At 46.8% G+C, this 20,730-nt stretch overlaps 1 protein-coding gene across 3 annotated transcripts in view; it reads left to right on the top strand.

Moving 5' to 3' along the window:
• Positions 1 to 20,730, top strand: part of LOC1274513 (mucin-22) — a 54,264-nt gene that overhangs the window by 20,853 nt on the left and 12,681 nt on the right. For all 3 annotated transcript variants that reach the window (XM_061647058.1, XM_061647055.1, XM_061647056.1), the window contains one exon: positions 10,374 to 10,507. In XM_061647058.1, coding sequence (XP_061503042.1) covers positions 10,438 to 10,507 — 70 coding nt within the window. In that variant the 5' untranslated portion in view covers positions 10,374 to 10,437. The remainder of the gene's footprint in view (positions 1 to 10,373; positions 10,508 to 20,730) is intronic.

Here is a 20,730-nt window from a genome sequence, read left to right as displayed (position 1 = left end):
TTCGCTTGGGAGAGAGATTCGCGTCGGAAGAATAATCACGCCTGTTCAGGGTTCGGTTAGGCTCACCGGCTGCTGCGTTGACTCGGGCCGCGTACTCATTAGAGCTCTCGGTCATCCCGTTGCCCATTATGAAGTATGTGGTAATGCTTAATGGCACTGATGTGTTATAATGCGATTAGGACGCGTTTACGCCATCGAACGCTGCGATCGTGATTTTCGCTTGCTTTTCGGTTAAGCGCTTCACTGGCCACAGTTTGGCAATTTGCAAACCCGTAACCGTAGCCTGACAGTGATCAAAGTACTTCAATGTCTCCCCGCTACCGTTCTGACCGTTCTCAAGGGACGGGTATGGGAAGAAGGCAAACGGCAAGATCCAGAACCTAAAATCAATATTTTTCCATCAGCGAACGTGTTATTTACCCTTGACTGAAGGTTGCATTCGACCGTCTCGTCCCAATTATTGAGGTCAGCGTTTGCAATGTGCTTTAAGTTCCGGGCAACAGCGTGCTGCAAAGCGTTAAAGGGTGTATGTGTTGTTTTTTTTTGTTTGTAATTATTTTCTTCTCACTCGCGCACGTTTCTTTGTGCCCATCACCTCGTAGGCTCAGGGCCAAAATACGGATATTAATAAACGATGAATAAAATTAAATACAAATTAAATCATCGCCCCCGGTAACCTCTCCGATGGGTTGCACCTGGGCCCCTATGTAAATCAGGTCCACAGGGCCATGCATCGCCAATTGTCGACAAATTATTAACAACGAAATTGATTTAAGATAATCGACATTGACAAGGGGTAGGTCATAATTTTTATTTTCCGGCCACTGTGCCACCCTACCCGCCTTGCATCCTCAACCACAGCAATCGCTTTGTTTTATCCCGTTGGCCATCGCAAACAGTGGAGATATTTTAAGCCCATTGTACAAGCCCCCCATCCTTCCTATCAGGATGCTGATTCACCGCCATTTCACTACGCCGGAGCAACCAATGTGATCAATTTCGTTGACACATGCGATTATTCATGGAGTTTTCGAAACAACAGGGACACCGCACAGACGGGCAAAACTGAACACGCGATCCCTGCGAGCTTTCTGCCATAAATTTTGCACCTTAACGGTAACTTTCGAATGCGACACTGGAACTCCATGGACTCGATATTGTCGTGTTAAAGTTTGTGAATAACGGCCATTGCTTAGGAAGGAATCCAATGGGAAGGAGTGGCAAATGGTTCTAGTTTTCTTGAATACTCCGCTTCTTGCACTACTATGTATTCATGTATTCGATTACATCTTGCAACCCGTTTTCCTAGCTTTCAGAACATACTGTGGGTTCGATGTAGGTCAACAAAACTAACTGAACCTGCTGATCGAAAATGAGTAGGAAGTGATTATTAACCTTTTGCCTGTTTGCTTTTATGGTGCGGCTCAAGGGCTTTTCGTTAGTAAAGTCGCATATCCAGAAATATCAAAGTTTACCTATAAGAATTGAATTGACTTGTCGTCTTCTTTATCTGACCACTTATCTCAATAATTTATTCAGACTCGGTCTGATCATATAACATCATGTCAATATGAATATAAAAAAGAATCTCCAACACCTTCGAGTTAGCTAGTGCCTAAACAAAAATTTGCATTATCATACCACCCTTAAGCCTCAACGACTTACGAGATCCAAATTCCTCGAATTAAATCCTATACTACCATCTTGACATGAGCCAAACAAAAAAATACACAAACAACGCGAAATTAAATTCTGCACAATTAAAACGGACCTCACGGATGGAACTTATCCCACAAACAAACGCACACATAACAACACCAAAAACAACAACACAATCCCGGCACTAACTCTGCTGTTGAAGGACACCGACGCCATCCGAAGGGGTCAAACGGAAATTGTGCCTCTAACCGGTTCAACCATCATTATCAATCATTCTCTTTCGACCGGCAACTCATCATTCACGCTCAATAGAATACGGAACGATGCTTTGTAGCGGAGCCATCCCTGGTCCAGCATCCGACCGGGGATGGACACATCCAGCCATAAAAAGTCCATTCCAAAGATTGCCATCGTAAAAGACTGCCAGGATCCGGAAAGTGCGGGCGCGAAAGGATCCCCATTTGCCCGTTGATCCTCCCTAATAGTAGAAACTCATTAAATCGTTGCTCACAAGCTCTGCCCGCTCGGTTAGCACAGTGCTGAGTGTTCCGGGCTGTTAATGCTGTGTGTCTCAATTTCCACCCCTCCGTTCCTCCCCACTCCATCCCAGACCGTGGGCAAACAAACGATAAGACGTTTTCCTTATAAGGGACGAGAGGTGGACAGTGGATTGCACCCATTTACTATTCCCCCCTTTTCCGCTTGATGCTAACCTGTTTGCAGCAAATGCATCGGGATAACTTGCACAAACATCTTCAGCGAATGAATGTACTGTGATGCTCCAGCAGGAACACAAACGATGCTGTCAATGCTGTGCAATTCCATCAAAAATCAAATCGAGCCCATTCCTTGCCCTTGGGGAGGGTAAACCGTCCGCCAGCGCTAAGAAGAGGGAAATAAAATTTATGATCAGTGAAATTAAATCCATCATGACTGCTCGTCTACCGTCTATCTGTCTGCAACTGACACTGGACCATTCCGACGTTGTTAGCTAGCTAGAGTAACAAGAAAAATCGATTTCAATCTTATCTATTCTCCTGATGATATCTATCACTGTCGTGGAATGATGGCACAGTAGGATTGCTCGTGACCGACCGCGCGTTAGCGAAGTCCGGGCACGGAATTTACTTTTCACCGACAGGGCTAGAGAAAGAACAAGACAGTGAAACATATTCCACCAGACAAGCTGCACCGTAAGCTTTAGCGTAATCCCATAATTTTCGTGCCCCTTAAGTGCCGAGCTAATTGAAGGGCTGGTGGTGGCTGGGCAAATTGTCACCTTTTACGTGAGGGAAGTGCTGGAATTATCGCTACCAATAGCGCCTTAAGGAGGATTTCAAAACAAAAACGGAAACAAAAACGCAACCAACTCCAACCATTCGGCTACAGATTTATGCTTCCGACGTACCCACTTCGCATGCCACTTTATCAGGCGGCACTCCTCACCTCAGACACCTTTCGGCAGTTGGGCAAGCTGTGGAGTCAATTTTTCGGGAAGTATTAAATTAAGCTCTCCCCCGGCATACCACCCTCCCAGGTTCCCCTCACCCCCTGCTCCTTGCCAACCATTACTTTGCCACGTGGTGCTCCTTTTTCAGCGAAGGAAGTTTGTGTGTTTGCCTGGTGGGCGCCTACGCACTGCCGAGCCTGCACCATTTCCACGGAAAATCGACTCGATCGAAACACGCACACGCCGTAACTCTTGGCTGACGCCGACCGGGACCAAAGGGCCTGTTGGCCCAAACTTTTCCCCTCTTTCTTGCCCCTAACCCTCCGAGAAGGGACCTTGCCCCCCACGCCTGGTTCGCGGCACCCGCCGAGCCAAAGGGAAACCGCGCACACACACACACACAACGCCACCATCTTAAAGTCCCGCTCGGCCGGGAGAGAACGCAATAAAAATAAATTAGCTGTAGCGATTGCTGTGGTTTATTTTACTTTTTTCGGCATTCTGCGTGTGTGTGTTTGTGTTTGTGTGCTTTCACGTTCTCCGCATTCCTTCCGAATGGTTGATCTCGATGAAAAACGGCAGGCATTTGGCCGTGGGCGAATGTGGAAACCTTACTGGCTAAATCCCAAATGCGAAGGGAGAGTGAGACGGCGCGTGTTGCAAAAAACAACAACAACAACAACAACAACAGCCAAAGCCACAATACCAAGGGAAAGGATGCAATGGGAAAACAAACGGTTCGGGCGAATGATTCCGAAGCAAAAGAAATGCCAGCGAACCGGTAATACGGTTGCTACACGTTGTTTATTGCAAAATCTCATCAGCCTGCTTAATTTAATACCCACCGCTCATTCAAAACCCATTCAACGTCAGCCAACCGCTGATGATAAGGACTCGCAAGGGGGTATTTCTCGGGCTCACGCTTTTCTCCTTTCTTTTACTGCCACGCGTTGCCTTCGTCTTTCCAGACACAATGCGGGCGGTACCGTCGAACGCGTCCTGTTGAACAATGATTCGACCATGTGGAACAAATGGATGAATGTGTTGAATTGTGAGATTAGTGTTGGATCGACGCGCCTTCAAGATGAGTGCAGGGAAGTGAAAAATATCATCCGAATCACTGAGGCGATCCTTATCACAGACAGGATTGATTTGATTGGCAAATTATTTGATGCACAGAGACAATCATTTTCCGCGTCTGTACATTATTGAACAGGAACAAATGTAGTCGAAATTTCTTTTATATTTCCCAACAAGTTTAAAAATGTTCAAAACGGACATATTTCACTAAAAAAAGCAAAAACTGTCGGCATGTGCGGTTTTGTTCACACTTTATCATGCAATATACTTACACTTATTATACACTTTATTTATTACGAAACTTATCGTTTCATTCCCATCATTAATTTGCATTAAAAAATAATTAAATCTGATAGCTGCCCACTGCTGTCAACCTATTGTGACGTTGAACTTCCCATTTTAATTAGCCGCCCATTCATCGAAAACTTGAAACGATTTAAAGACCGCAAGAGAAAGAGAAAAATACACCTTGAATTCATACAAAACACGCCTCCTCGCTCAAGCTGGCAGCTTCAAGTGCATCGAAACCGTTGCATTTACTGCTGCACCGCGTCCTCCCCGATCGCGTAGGCCGTTCTCCCTTGCAAAACAATATCCAAGCTTAAGGGCGTACGTTTGAAAACGAGCCACCGGTCAGCAACTCCTGACAGGTCGACGTCAAAACGAGCCACAATCGTGCAGCTCTGCCCCACCCGACATCGGGAATCATGAATAAATTAATGAAAATCCAGTTGCCCTGCTGCCGTCCTACGCCCATTGGCGTGGGGACGTTCTTGGGCAGGAACATCACAGCAGCAGAAACATTCCGAGTCGCGCTGGGTAGGAAAACCAGCCAGCAGGAAGGTAGTTTCCAATGGCATTGCTTGCACCAAGGGCGACCGGCTCAAGGATGTCCGCCTGCTGAAGTGCAAGATCTTCGGTGAGGGTAATGAGAATGTTGCATGATTTACGCCACATTGCGTCGATGGTCCCTCTCGGTGGGGGCTTATGTAACCGCGGGCGCAGCATGACCACGATCGGCCCATAACAGGTCTACCGGTTTCGTGGGTTCCAACGCCGGCTGAACAACTGGATGGTACGATCGCGACCACATCGGCTCGTTACTTTTAATTTCAATCGCAATGCGGGAAGGCTTGGCCACTGAGTTGAACGAACTCCCGGGCACGGCGTACCGTTGCCCGACGGGCGTACCGTTCTGACAGCAGTGCCAGACAAACCGAAGGAATTTACGATATGGAGCAAGCGTTGCGACTGAATCCAATGGGCTCGAGGGTGGACTGGTTTTGTCCTCCGATCAGCCTCCACTCCAATATACGTCTTAGAAGATCGCTACCAGCCGCAGCCAACCTTTGAAGATGCTCCCGGCAGCTATCATCAACAGCTTGAAACGCAGAAAGCAACGTCACCGAATGAAGTTGCTACCGTGTGGCGGCGGAAAGCTTCTGCCCATCCCCTCCGGCATCACGGGTCTCTATCAAATGGCTAGCGGACAGGGGCGTAAGGCAAAACAAGTTCCCGCGCTACCGTTCCATCGTGGCCGGATGGACGATCGGATGAATGCTTGCGCGAATGCATTCGTTCGTTACCGCGACAAATGAAGCGATCGGAACCGACGGTACAATCACTATCTAAACATGGCAAGTTACAAATTTCCCTGTCCAGCCATCGTTCAATCACGGTTACCAGTGGAATGTGATTGCAATCATTGCAAAGGGGAAAATGAGCCCCCCGTCTCCTTGTTAGCCGTTTGCAAGCCCATGCATTAGTTTTGTTTCCTTTATGCGGCGTCCTGCGTGGCTGCGAACAAAGAAAAACAACATAATTTGTTGGTTGACTGTCCCCACCCATACTCAAATCGGAATATTTGCAATGAAAATAATTAGATTTATGACAATTACGATTCATATTGCATTGGTGATTTACCTTTCATAATGTATTGCTGCAAATGTTTGTCATACTAATTATGCAATTTTGCGGTCATAAATAATCTTACATAGGGAAATAGTGGTAATAGTAGCCTTATAGGTAAAGGGAACAGACATGTTTGTATAGTTAAAATATTCATACAACTAGCAAAAATAGTTCATGGGGCCCTTCATGATTCTAGTCAGTTTTTTGTATGGAGTTTGACAGTTGGATGGCTGATACCATGTTAACACTTCATACAAAACCACACGCAAAACTAGCCTGCAATTTTCAGTCTAGATTACTCCAGCCTCAAAACTAGAATTAGATTCGAGTACCTGCTTGAAAAAATGGCAAAACAAGGTGGTGTTTACATGTATCCCAAGGTGCATTAAAGAGATTTGGTGATGGAATCTAGAATCAAAGTGTATCCAGGTGGTCTCATAGCATGTTTTCTATAACCAAATTTGAATATCACTTTTTGGCAGGGTTGGTGAAAACTTTTGTTCAAACAAGCTTTATGGAGGCTTGACGATTACTCAAAACACTCTTAAAATCTTCATGCAAAACCAGAAGCGATAAAAATCAGCCTTCTAAATTCATACACCTTGGGAGAATCCCAATATGATAAATGTGATTTTTTTCTTCGCTATTTGTTTTATTTCATGATAAAAAACGATTATTTTCGCACTAGACAACGTGTTGTATTCAGTAGCGGGTTTACAGTGTCGGGGGCCCCAAGCAGTAAGAATTGTTGAGGCCCTCTGTACATAATTACCGGGGGGTACTTGGCATCCGTCTTGAAAAATGTAACATTTCAACTTAAATTTTGTTGCTGCCGGGGGGAGGAGGGGGTGCTGGGTTGTCTAGCGCGGGGTCCCAACGTCCATCACCCACGGGGCCCTCCTTGCTAATACAGTGCCATATTCTATGAACTGTTATGGATAATCGACTAAAGATTCCGGGGCCCCTCATTGACGGGGCCTCCCGCAATTGCTTACTTTGCTTACCGTTAAATACGCCACTGGTTGTATTTCATTTGCAATTTATTGATAAATGCTTACATGTTCCTTATTGGCTAGTTCAATCATAAGACAATAACTGTACTTCACTTCATTTCACTTCATTTCACCACTATTACTATCACTACATTTACGTAAGATAATGATCACCATGGAGTTTTTCAGTATACATGACTTTAGACCTTCAGATACCTCGAGAGATAATAAAAAGTCACTGAAAGCCAAGCCCACTTCACTAGTGAGGACAGGCAGACCATGACCTTGAGAAGAATGGTCACCATGAATCAAAATAATTAAGCTGAAGAATATAATATTACTGTACTACATCAAATTCATACATCACTTCTCTTTGTCTTCTTCTCCGTGAGTACTAGCGTGGTGAGTATAGGCCCATCTAGCGCATTTTAGGAAGACATTGAAGACGGAGACGGATTTGCCAATCGATTCAAATACTGACTCATATAATCCGACGATCCTATCCCTTCAACCAGCACTCATTTAGACACTTAATACAGTTTTACCTATTTTACATTATGTTGAGGTCCACTGTAACTGGGCATTGTTAATTACTGCAACTCCTCCTATCGACATAAATTGAGCCACCTTTAGTGGAATACAGCTTGGTCTAGCTTCTATAGCATTGTGATGAAAATTGTACGCAAGGATTCTTTAATTTCGTATAAACCACTCACCGTCTGAGCTGTGAAGCTGTGCAAAACGATCAAAATAATATTAATGTACCAACGAAACAAACACAAACAACAAACGAATGCTTTCCCATTCATACCAGAAGCTACCCATCCATTGCCTTCCGATGTTAGCCACAGCAGTTCCACTGCTCCGATAGAACCGATCATTAATACGCCAAACAACTGTTTGCTGAACGAGCGAGCACTTGAGCATTTCCCCCAGAACTGCAGCCGCTGAACCGTGGCAGCAGTGCCAATAAATAGCGTAATCAATAAACCGTGCACAGCATAGCACAGCCAGCGTGACCCCTCTCCCAAGCATCTCACGGAGGCGGTGGTGGCTAAGAGAAAGGAATTTTCTCTCCACCGTGCTGCAATTTATGATTTTCCACAAAACACATAGCATACCAGACCGCCTCAGAAATAGAACGCTCGGGTCGGTGTTTTACGATAAATGTCTATTGCCACCGCCGCCACGCACACCGCAACCGTTCGGCATACGCTACCCGCGCACTGCATGACGTCTTTATCGCGATTGCTTCCAAGGTTGCGATCAGATAACAGCATGATGATGGCTGCAAATAAATTAAGTGCATGAGACAAGCATCCTTCTAATTATTTTTTTCATAATTTTATTTCCCACCCACCCGCAAGTCACTCGATACCCGGTGGCTTTTCATCACCGTTACACTAAGTGAGTCGAATGAAAACAGGAGAGAGCAGAAAGAGAGAGAGAAAGGGAAGAGAAAAAAACAAACCCAGCAGGAAAATGCGCCTGCAAAACGATAACAAGTGGGAAAGATTAATTTGACAGTTCACAAGAAAATTATCATCTGTCAAAGCGTAGCGTACGTTTGCTGCCTCGTGGGACACTGAGTGACGGGAGGCAAAATGACAGGGTGGGGGGGAGTGTAAAAAACACCATTCCAGCAAACAAAATAAATAGCTAGGATTGTGCGCATCAGCGAAGCATGTTGGAGGGATGAATAAGGACGCGGGTAGAATGGAGCATTTCTCATTATGATTTGGCCTGGCAGCGGGAGCGACCGGTGGTGGGGCTGTAGTATTGCTTTTAATTGGTGCCCAAGAACCAAGCTCGAAATGAGATACCAGCGGAGAAAACGGAGTATGCAAGAAGCAAAATGTACTGATTTTATTAATTAACTAACTCTCAACTCCCGCAACTCGGTGTTGGAGGGTTTGCATGGGTCCCGAAGTTTCCTATGGATCGTGTTTCGCTGGATCCTTTCTGACGTTTTTCATTTCTGAGTTGGGTTTTTTTTTTGTTTTAAGGTTGCTCTTCAAGTCGCTTGTACATACGAGGCAATCCGTGACTGCTCCCACTACTCACTTCCAGCTTCCTTGAATATCTTTTTCCTTTTTTTCCCGCTCCGCTTGCTTCTATTTGCCAAAGTCCGAAGGATATCCACGAACAAACACGAGCAAACACAAGCGTTAAAAAAAAAAAACAGGAAAAAAGGAGATGGAGATGCACACTCCATGCAAAAAAGGATGAGAGAAGCCGGCACAAGAATGATGATACATTATTAACGAGAAGGATGGTAATTTTGCGCTGTAATCATAAAAAATAATTGCTTCTAATTTATGCTTTTTTTAATCTACCTTCTCGCCTACCCGTGGCGCCCACATCATGATGCTATTAATTTTCCCCAGCTAGTCGCCTTTTTTTCACTGCATTTTGCTCCGGCTCTCGCCCTCTCGCTTCGATATTTTTTTTCCAAACCACCGCACACCCCCCCCCCTCCCCCCCTCTCCCTGACTGACCACATCCTGACATTGACGCATCCTTTGACCACCCATCCCGCGACGGCCTGCAACGGTTCAGCCCTTCCCACGTAGCATCGCCGAGCGCGATGCAATTAAGTGCAGCTTCCTGTGCGTATTTTCTATCTCACTCAATGGTTGCTGCTCGCCTACTTCGTCTTGCATAAATTGCATTTGCATTCTCGTGGGAGGTGAGAAAGGCGCAACGAAAGGCGATTCGATGCGGAAGCGAGAAAAATGCGTGTTTCAACATCACTCTGCATAACCGTCCCTGTACGGCTCTCACCCTTTCCACCCGCGGTCTCACGGCCGCGTGGACGTACCAGGTGCTTACTCAAATGACATTTAATTAGCTGTTCGTCACATAGGCGAAATGCATTCAGCACTCCCCCTGGTAGGGCACATCACACGGGGCCATAAAGAACGCATTCAATGCAAATTGGCCTCCTCCATTTTCTTTTGTCCCCCCTCCGCACGGAATGCCACAATCGCGCGCGAGTATATTTGTTTCATCTTATTTTGTTTATAAATCGACTGTAATAATCGGCAAACGCTGTACGTGCCGATCCAGGTGCAAAGATACATAACTAATTTTATTATCATGTAATGCAGCTAATCGAAACACTAGCACAGCAGCTCGCTGTGCACGCTACCAAGTTTACCTGTTGAGTGCATCGCGTTTAAAATTATCGTATCGGAAAGTGATCTGAGGGCGACTAATTGCGTTAAACTTTGCAAAGCTCTTATTAACCTTTTACTTTACCATTTTTTTCCTCTTTCCAGAATAACTTCATCATCGTACGAGCGGACGATCTACTGAAGTCAGGGCCGGTAGCAGGCTAACAAGATGGAGAACAAGCGGATCGTCTGGTCCGCGATGCTGCTTACGCTCGCAGCACTGGCAGCAACGGCTGAAGGTAACATTAACCAGCAACTAATTGTAGTGGGTGTAATGGCAAAAATCAAATCAGCTGGGTGGGCTGCTTTCTTTCAAAGGCGAACATCTGCCCTCCAAACTGCCTTACATAATTCATGCTCACCTCGTCGTCGTCGTGCGTCGTCTGGGCGGATTCTTTTCACTATCTCTCGCGAGCAGGGGAAGGGAGATCGTTCAATTTTCTTTCCCAAAGACATCTGTCTCTACGGCGCAACCGATTATTGTGGGCCAGCCTCCGTTTGTACACCAGCCTCCGTTATGTCAATTACCGTGGCTCGCAACACCTTCTGGGCACAGACAGCAAGAGAAACGACCTTGACAGTGAGTCCTTCCCGAGCCAGTTGTGCTGCGGGAAGGGCCGTGGCAGTGGCACAAAGAAACCAACATAAATAATCGTTCGTTTGACGCTAAGCCCGCGTGTCTCGTTGGCTCGGTTCAGCAACCCGCCAACGAAGGGCGGTAGGCCTCTTCAGAGCTATTTATCACCGAGGACGTCGAGCCTCTTCGTACGGTGTGGAGCGCCAACGGCAACACGTCCGCGCGGCCCAACCGCACACACGCGCGGTTGAAAATGAGACGTCGAGTCGAGCCCGGCCGACGTGCGAGGCTTAAGACAGGCGTCACTCCGACACGTTGAAAGGCAAACTATGCTTTATTCTGTTTTGCTGTTTCGTGGCAGTTTCTTTGCGCCTACCTAGCCTGCTCATCGTCTTTTGCGATGATGTTTGCGGCTGCCGGCCTTGCTGCCGGGTGGCACTGTCGGCTGGGGACTCGCGAGTCTGCAGAAAACAAAACCGCAGGTGATGGACGCATTTATGAAAGGTGTAAGAAGCAAACAGGGAGAAAGAGAAATGAGTGACAGGAGAATCAATTGAAACAATCAAACCATCTGTAGTTGGAGTACTCATCCACTTGGCCGACTGTGTAGGCAGCAATATATGGCAAGTGTAATGCAAACATAATCATTTGAAGCGTTACCGTGTAGAAGGTGATTTTTTTCATCCTCGTTCTCTTCACGGGGATAACTTTGCTACGAGTTTCATTTATTGTCTGTCAATTTTTTTCTATTGCTAGCAGTGCAACTGATAGTTGAATCAAAATGTCTTTTTATTTCGAAGCAAATTACCTGCATAACCGCCATTGCACTATGGTGATGCATTTCTAAAACAAACAAAAGAATAGCGCAACAACAACGTAATAATTAACCTGTCAAAATGTGAAGCTCCAAAATGCAATCAACTCCCAAGTCCCCGAGTCTATGCTCTGTCAGACGCATCGGCATCGATGAAGGCCGCACAGTTGCCGTCCACCCTGTAGATACACATCGTAAACGTCACACACGGCATTCGGGCCAAATGACTTCCAGCAGCTGCCGTGCAAGTGGTGCCGTAACGTGCCTTTTTCATTTTTTTTTATTTTGTTTGTACTGTTTGACAAGTGGCTACTTTGGTCGCCTTTGTGACTTTACTGGGCAAAGATTCGCCTCATCGAATTGAGGCAAAAATGCTCCCACCACTACCAGCGCTAGCATACTGCATTTGATGGGTTTTCTATTACGATCTAGGTTAAAGCTGAAGGAAAACAGTACACACACCCGCACAACCTGGGGTTCTATATAAAAATTGATATTTTTTATGCTTCTCCCTCCCTTACGTGGGTTTCTCCGTGTTTGCAAAGCATTTGCAATATTTTCTAAACCGACGTTGACAGCGTTGGATTGGAGGTTGGGAGTACGCTCCAACCTGCCTCCGTTGCTTCCGAAATCCGACCAAAACCGTTCGTAACCTAACCGTGCTACCGCTGACGATGCGATGACACCCATCATATCCTTTCCATGGTACAGCCGGTTGATTCACTCGGAAATACTGGCCCAGCCGGGCGATTCTAACCCACCCTTTCGGCTCCCTTTAACCTCCCCCAATGCATGCAGACACACACACACACACACACACACACACACACACACACACACACACACACACACACACACACACACACACACAGAAAGACAGGAACTCGTAACCCACTTCACTTCAGTGATCGATTTTGACCGATTGAAAATTGCATCTCTGTTGCAGAATCCATTTTAGATTCAAATCTGCCTCCCACCGGCAGCCCATTTTTCCGCCCATCCTTTCGAGGGGCCGCCTCCTAGCCAAGTTCCGACGAATCCATTAACCATTCTCTGCAAAACGATCTCGAGTGTGCACTCTACTCGGGGAGAACGTCACACACACATACACGCACACACACAGAGAGGCTACTTTCCTGTCTGGCTTTTCCAATGGTCGGCCTATACCGTACGGCTATCGGCACACTAAAGCAAAACGTTCAGGACGAGCCATACAAGCACACGTTTCGCGTGAGTTCAATTTGTTCGTATATGCTCAGCCAATCCTTTTACCCCTCCCCCCCTTCTCTACCCCACGAGAATGTCATCAAGCTGTGGGCTTCCGTTACCGTTGGCAGGCGCGTTTTCCACGTCGATAGAAAAATATTACGAGTCAATGGCGAATGAAAATAAATAAACCTTACCAACAACCGCTACGGGTGGGGCGGAAAAAGTCAATGTTGCTTATGGAATGATCCCCTCCCTTTCCCACATAGCTACCTGTTCGTCCCAACCTTGAAATGGCGAGTAATCTTCCGAGAGAAGGAAAGGGAGCAAGAAACGGTCACTGTACAGAACTTTGGGAGCGAGAGGACACTTGACAAAAAGTGCCATCAACAACGCGCGATGGTGGCACTGCGCGACGGTGTGATTGATGATCGTGTTTATGTATGGAATAATATTTATCCATTTGCCATTGGCCATCGGGTGGCGACACCGGAAATGGCAGCGCAGCGAAACCGATCCGAAACGCAGCAGGAACCGTGGCCTTCCAGAGGGCCGAATTTCCATACCAACCGCGAAAATGCGCATCCTTCACAGCTCGATATCGATCTGACCCGCGATCTTGGTGGCCATCATTCATCCAACACTCGCAGCCTTACACGCACACCCAACGGTGCGTTCTGCCAGCTACAGAAACCAGAACCGGGCAAAGGTGGTGTTGGGTCCTGGGCGACGCCAATTTCTCCGACGCAAAACAACACCGTACCGTGTCTTCCAAGTGCAATTAAAACCGATATTTATTGCGGTTTTATGCAAATGCAATTGCTCATAACGATACACTAACAAGTGGTGGTCGGGTCGGGTTGAGTGTGTCCCGATCTGCATCGCTGTAGCTCGGGTCGTTGCACTCACAGTGCCCTAGAAGCACAGCCGTCCGATGAGCAGGGACGTGCATCCTCTTGCGTAGCGGCAAGAAATGACTTCTGTCAAACCAGTTCATTAATGAAGTCGGGACGGGGCCAACCAACCCGCACAGCGCGCGACGCATTGCCGCAGGGCTTCGGAGACTGTCTGGTGGGAGTGGCACGGGAAGGCGAGAAGGGGAAGCTTATGGCCACTGTGCCACCATTGCATCGAGCGCCGTGTCACACCGAGGTCAAGGCAGAATCGGGTGGCACTGTGGCTACGATTAAGTATCGATGATGCCAATACAATTAGTCAGATGGATGACGGTTGGGGTGCAGATGGTTGAAATAACGGTGAGCCCGGGCTGGAATAAACCGCACATTGTGGCTTTGCGCGTAGCTAATGTCGCATCGGGAAGGAACTTCCTATCGTAGGCTGGCCACTTGCTCACAACACCTCGGGGCGATTACTCTGGAGTCTGGTTTGGCTGTTTGTTAGTTGAACGTTGAAGCTCTGCGGAAGCACGAACGCGATAGTGTAAGGAGAGATTCATGTTTAGAAGCTTACTCACCCAATCGGGAGGTTTGTTATATTGGATTTGTTGTTCGAAAATTGAAGCCAATGCTGAAAAGGACCATTAAGGGTCCGCGTGCACTAGTGCTGATGGTCGTTCATGTTAAGAAGAAAGTTTAAAAATGTACAAGACTTTTATTGTTTTTCAAACTTTAATTCAGTGTTTCAGGACATCACAATATTCCCTAATAATTTATTACAAAAACATCAAAAAGAAAAGTATCAACAGGTTGACTGGATGTATTAATTGGGAAGCCCGCCGCCTTCGCCAAATGCCGGAAAACTCACGTTCGCAAAGGAAATCTGCAATGAGAAAACAAAAAAAATAAGAAAAAGAATGAAATATTTCAATGAAATACATCTCTTTTCCAAATGCTAGTTAATTTGTACATAAAAAATCATTTAAACCTCTAGCCTCTAGAAAAACCCAATTCAAGTTAAAGAAATATTTCAAATACTCGATTTGGTAGTTTTCCTGCGTACAATTATGGTCTACAAGCACACATTTCTAAGAATAAATAGTATCAAAGTATCAAATACAAACCCTAAATAATCCGATTATAATAATAAATACGTTTGTTTTCAATAAACAACCATAGCCACATGTTAAGTTAAATTGCTTGGTATGTTTTGTTGCGATAAAACAATTTCTGTAATGAGTATTGTGAATAAAAACGAGTCCAAAGCAGAGATACAAAACGAAAAACAACAAACTTCCTTGAACCCTTTTTGCTCTACGACGACACACAGCGAGTCCAAACAGACCCACCATGATCTTAATAACTGGACTTCTTAATAATGATGAACCTCGACTCTATCAATTACGCTACAATAAGCAAATGAAAGCTAAATTATCCGTAATACGATCATAGCACGAAAGCGCTCTATCGCTCCACCACTCCCCTCACCCTTCTCATTCTCTCTCACTCTCTCTCTCTCTCCCTCGTTCTGTCAACGCCTATCAGCGGATGCATTACATTACATGAGCGTTCCGGTCAGTTCATGCGTGATGCTCCCGAGATATCAATTTCCCAATTAGCCACCAATGCGTCGGTGTTGTTGTTCGTTTTTATCCCTCCCCTCCTCGAACAGAGATTTCAATTTACTCGTTTTTTTTGCTCAGTGTCTTGCCGCTCAGTATTAAACCTGTTTAAGCGAAGGAAGCGCAAAAAATACCACACAACGCACGCACACACTCCAAACCGACCATCAAACGTCAACAACGATCAGTTTAACTGAGTGAAAATTAAAAACGACGGCAGAAATGAAGTGAAAAATCACACACCTTCTTCCACGCTTTCCAACGCTCGGTGGCAATCAATCGGCAACGGGGAGAATGGGCGGGTGGGGTGACCCGCCATCGTCATCCCTACAGCACGGTGCATTCCGTGGCTGAGTAAAACCAAGGAAGGAAATACTGGGCAAGGCAGGACAAATAAACGGTCCGCCGCGTTGCTACTAACGAGACCTCGGCACGGCGCGGCACATCTTCTCGCCCATCTGCTGCCTGTAGTGTACCTTAGTGTGCGGTTGTAATAATAGTCCACTCCACCGGCAATTGAGGGTATAATTTCGAAACGATGATCATTATCATTATCAGCACTGGTGCTGCTGCTGCTAGTGCTACTTTCCAGGCCGGCAGGCTGCAAAAGACGAGGTATCCTCGACCTTTATCAACCGTTTAGCTCATCGAGCCTCGAGCACGGGGTCGGGGTCATGCGTAAAGGTCCTTGGGCAGAAAACTACTGTCCGGGGGGGAAGGAAGGGGAAGGAGCGGTTCTTCGAGAGATTCGCCTGGAAGGCACATTTGGAGACGAGCCATTCCTTGACGGCACTTACGCAAAACGCCGAGGCAACTACACTCCCCCTTCGCACCCCCACGCGTACCCAGCCGGACTGCAGGGTCGTGACGCGTTGGAGTTTATTATCATTTGTAACTGTTATTGCGATTACATTAATCCCAGCCCTTGCGGGTCGGCACCCTTGCGGGCGAAGGACATCGACCCAGCCGCCACGTCTACTCGTCGCTTGTCTACAGCGCCCGCTTTGTTGAAAGTTGCATGATTAGAATCGGTCGGTCGCGGTTACGTTTTTCGTCGAGCCCGTTTTCCCTTTTTATCTTTCACCCATAATTCTCCCCCCTCCCGGACACTTCCGGACATCTCAGCCGCTGGAAATGGTTCTGTTTATGTTTTTAAAGCTACGACACGCGCTACCCAACCACTCTCGGCTACGGCTTTTTACGATGATACGATACCGCCCAGCTTCTTACGATACGCGGCGAATAAACATTTACGATCATTACACCCGGGCTGTTCGTGGCTTCAGGTGTCAATCTTATCGCCAACTTCGCCGGCACCCGTAGATTAACCCGGGACCGCTTGATTAAGCTATCAAGTGGCCAGGTGGAGGTAGGTGTAACGGCATCAGTTGTAACGCACCTCATAGTTGTGGCAATTGCCCCGGGAGGTAAACTATCCTCCATTATTGGCTGCCTTGCCACGGTCGCGGGATGCGGGATAGGGGAGTTAATGCTTCCAGCCACACCTCAAACCCTTTAAAACACCGAGTGTGCCAAAAATGCTATCCGAAAACTCCGACAACATCCGCCCCAAAAACTGTCTTTTTACCGTCGAGCAGCCACTAAAGTGGTGCCGAGATTGTGTCAGCAGGAATGTGCTTCGTTCCATTGTTTCGTTTGACGTTTGTCAGTGCCAAATGGCGCGAGAAGGGGGGGGAACTGAGAGAAAGGTAGTTTTGGTATGGAATACTTTTACGGCCCTTCAGCCAAACCCTTTTTCACGTGTGCTTTGTGTGTGTATGTCTGAAGCTATCATGTCAATAGCTGCCGGTAAGGCGCGGCTCGTACCTTCTCGTATGGCCACCGGTGGATCACGATGGGGTGGTGCCGAGGTCGAGATCGAGGTGGCAGATTCAGGTACGAAGCTCATCGGCAGCTGTCGCGTATAAAAGCAATTAAGGAGTCCATATTTTCACGACCTTCTTTCTTCGCTTTGCCGTGAAGCTCGTGCTAGAGCTTTTGACCGGTGGAAAGTTTGGTCGAAAGGAACGGAGTCCCGACCAAACTAAAATAAAAAAAAAATAAAAAAAAAGTTTCACACGGTCATGTCGAGGATCACATCCTTTTTTATTGCCACCGGATGAAGACGGCACCGAGTGACAACAGTGAACAAAATATGACAACAGCGATGAATTATAACCGATAATATTTATGGGCTTTTGCTTCCCGCACCACCCCGCCCCTGGGGTGCCTGGGAAAAGCTGCAAGTGGAGAAGTTTTATTTTTCGGTACTTTTTTCAATCTGAAAGGAGCGGGTTGCGCCAAAAAGTTTTTCATTACCCGTCAGCCTCTCTTCGTTACGAAAATTCTTGTCGTTTTATTACGCCGATCCAAGAGTTTTCGGTTCTCATATTGGCACATCTCTTTGCTGGCAAACTTATTCCTTGCCCGAAAGGCAGATTTTTCTTTCGCGTGTTTGAAACTCTCGTGACACATCAGGCAGCAAAAATAGGAATTAAATCCTCTTTTTTGGATTTGCAATCCATCCTTAGTACTATAAATAGCATCTAACGAAACGTCTATTTACAGGAACATAGAATTGGAATTTTTATCACAAGCCAACAATTAAGCTCCCATTCTCATCATAACCCAGCAATAAGAAAAACAAAACGTAGCTTCTTTGTGGTACTATTTTTCCTGTTTCAACTAAGCGAGCTTAGTTAAATATGTCATAAGTAATTAATCGTGGTTATAAATCGACATGTTCCTACACCATTAGCCTTCATTACAGCGCGTTAAATAACCTCACTCACTCAGCACTCATCAGCACTCAACCCATCACGTTTATGCAATCGAAAAAGCTCGTTTTCCCCGTACACTAATACTCCTTATATTGATTTTCATCAACCATTAAACAATGCTTCACCACGACCTCGCACACATACACACATACACCGATCGCAATGATCGCAAAATAAACAATCATCTAGCGCGGGGGCCATTTTGTGGGCGCTTTCCGTAAATCGATCTACCAATGCCGACTGCTGCCCTTTTGCATCAAAATGCACTGATTTATTATGCACATTGGCGGATCAAAATACCATTTCACCCCGACCAACAAACAGCAAATAAATCACCAGTCATCAGTCGACCGTAGCTATGATTTGCGGTGCTTTTCCACCGAACGGAAAATGCTACAGTTGCTGCTACAGTGTGTGTGTGTTCTACTCGGCCCGACCGTTTCTCCGGGGCCTGTTTTGGTTGGGGCTGTAAATGTATCGATATGCATTTACACCAGCGCTCGTCTCTCGTGTCTGGGAATGAGACTCCCGCGTGTGGGAAACGAACACCGTTGCACGGCAGGCGAGCCTAAGCAGCGTGAGCTGGTGTGCCAAATCTCCTGTAACGGGAGGAAACGGAGCTACATCCAGCACCAGTACCGGCACAACTTGCCCGACGACACCAGGGCAGAGTGAAAATTATTCGCAGTCAAAGTGCACTCATAATCGCATCGAAGGCTGACGTCCGACATGCCGAGCGTTTGCTGACCATAGTCCTAGCGCTGAGCCAAACCTGTTCCAAACGCTGGACCGACCACGCTTGGCAACCCATCCCGGGTCCAACAAACAACGCGCTTGGGTAAGATGCAACCGACCTTCCGATCGCCCTTAGCTCAAGCGCACCGTAGGCGCAACGGTGAAGCTTGTAAATTTTCCGCCAGTTTTCACACCCTGAGAACGCAAACATCCGCTCATCTCGACTTCGGAGAAGGGAAACTAGCGGTCGCCACCGCCACCGGCTGCATCGACGGAGGCCGGAGGCGGTACCGTGTGCGAATAAATCTGAACGAGTCACACGATACCGGGGCTAATAAATAATATCATACAATTATAAATAATCAGATTTAATAATTTATTCCCTCGGATGCGCAACGCCAACGGCAGACCTAGTCTAAGGACCGGAGCGCAAGGGAGACTAATGCGCGTGATGGCCCCGTGTTATTAGTGCACGTTCACGCACGGCTCTTGTATGTGGTGTGTGTGTTTGGAGCTGAAATACTTGTGCCTGGTGGGTGATGCCCTTCCGCCCGCGAAATAGAGTGTTTGTGCCCCCCATTTTCGTTTGCCCCCAGGCCTGAGCGGATGGTTGGTCGGCACAGTGTGGAGCAATATACTGAGAGCGTCAGAAGCTGCAGAAGCAAGTGATAACTTACTCTCATTCCTATCCAGTCTGTGGAACGGTTTATTACAAACTACCGGCCGCACTGATACTGCTGGGATACAAAATCGCACGAGGAACTGTTTCAGGTTCAGTTGTGGGAACCGGTGTCACGTGTCTCGGCAATGCTCCGGTGCTGGGGCTCGAAAGAAATTAATAATTATAATCTTCATTACTGTCCCGTTTGCTTGTGGGCGCATACTTTGGATTAGCAGGGTTTTTGGGTACTTTGCTGTAATCACACTAGACAACAATGTGTCCTTGCACTCAAATTCCAAATGCGTACCAATTAATTGCCGTGAAAGTTTACAGCTTATTCAAATTCTGCAACCAAAAAAACGGAATTTCCCAACAGATGAAATCCCCTGTCCTTTGCGAAACGAAAGAAACATCGCAGAGCAGTTCGCTTCGTTAAATGATAAAGTTCCTCGCTATTCCGGTCCGTGGAGCCCCCTAAAAAAAGGAACATAACCCCATTCCCAAACATCAGCAACGATCGTGTTTTTATTTCATTTCGCTCGGTGCAATATCGCTGCAATCTATCGCGGCCATTCCCGACCCCGTGGCCTGCAACGGCTAAAGGATATATGCTCGTGGGAGATCATAAACGAAGGCGCTTGTCGTTTGTCGCGCAACCCTAAGAATCGTTTCAAATATAAGCGGAAATGCTCCCGACCGGAACGGATTACAAGCACCGGGCGCTAAGTTTTGGGGTTCGTGCGAAATTCAACCAGCTGCTGGTGGTTGCGAGATTGGGTAGGAGCGGAGTGCAGGATGCGGGACGAAACTTGGTGCCGCCGCCTCCGGAAGCACGGTACACGGCGTTTGATTGTCGTGCCTTCCGACTGGGATTTACTAAGCCAGCAATAAGCTGGCTGCAGCTTTAGTTGAGTATTATGATTTAATGCTGGTGAGAAATGATTCGTCCCCGCTTAAGCATGCACCTCTCGACCCATGGGAAGAGGTAGAAGGAGCAAACTTTTTGACAGATGTGCCAGAATCCCGGGGGGTCTGGAAATGAAACATCTTTATTTGTTCTTACATCGCTCATTGTTTTGCGCATGTTCTTATTTATTTGTTTTTGGAACGCGTTCGGTGCGTCGGTTGGCGTCGAGTCTCTTCATCCGCCATCCTCCTCGCGACAATTTGC

Source organism: Anopheles gambiae, chromosome 2, assembly GCF_943734735.2.
Source record: "Anopheles gambiae chromosome 2, idAnoGambNW_F1_1, whole genome shotgun sequence".
NCBI classification, from domain to species: domain Eukaryota; kingdom Metazoa; phylum Arthropoda; class Insecta; order Diptera; family Culicidae; genus Anopheles; species Anopheles gambiae.
Note: the sequence above shows the minus strand (reverse complement) of the source record. Positions and strands in the feature narration are given on the sequence as shown.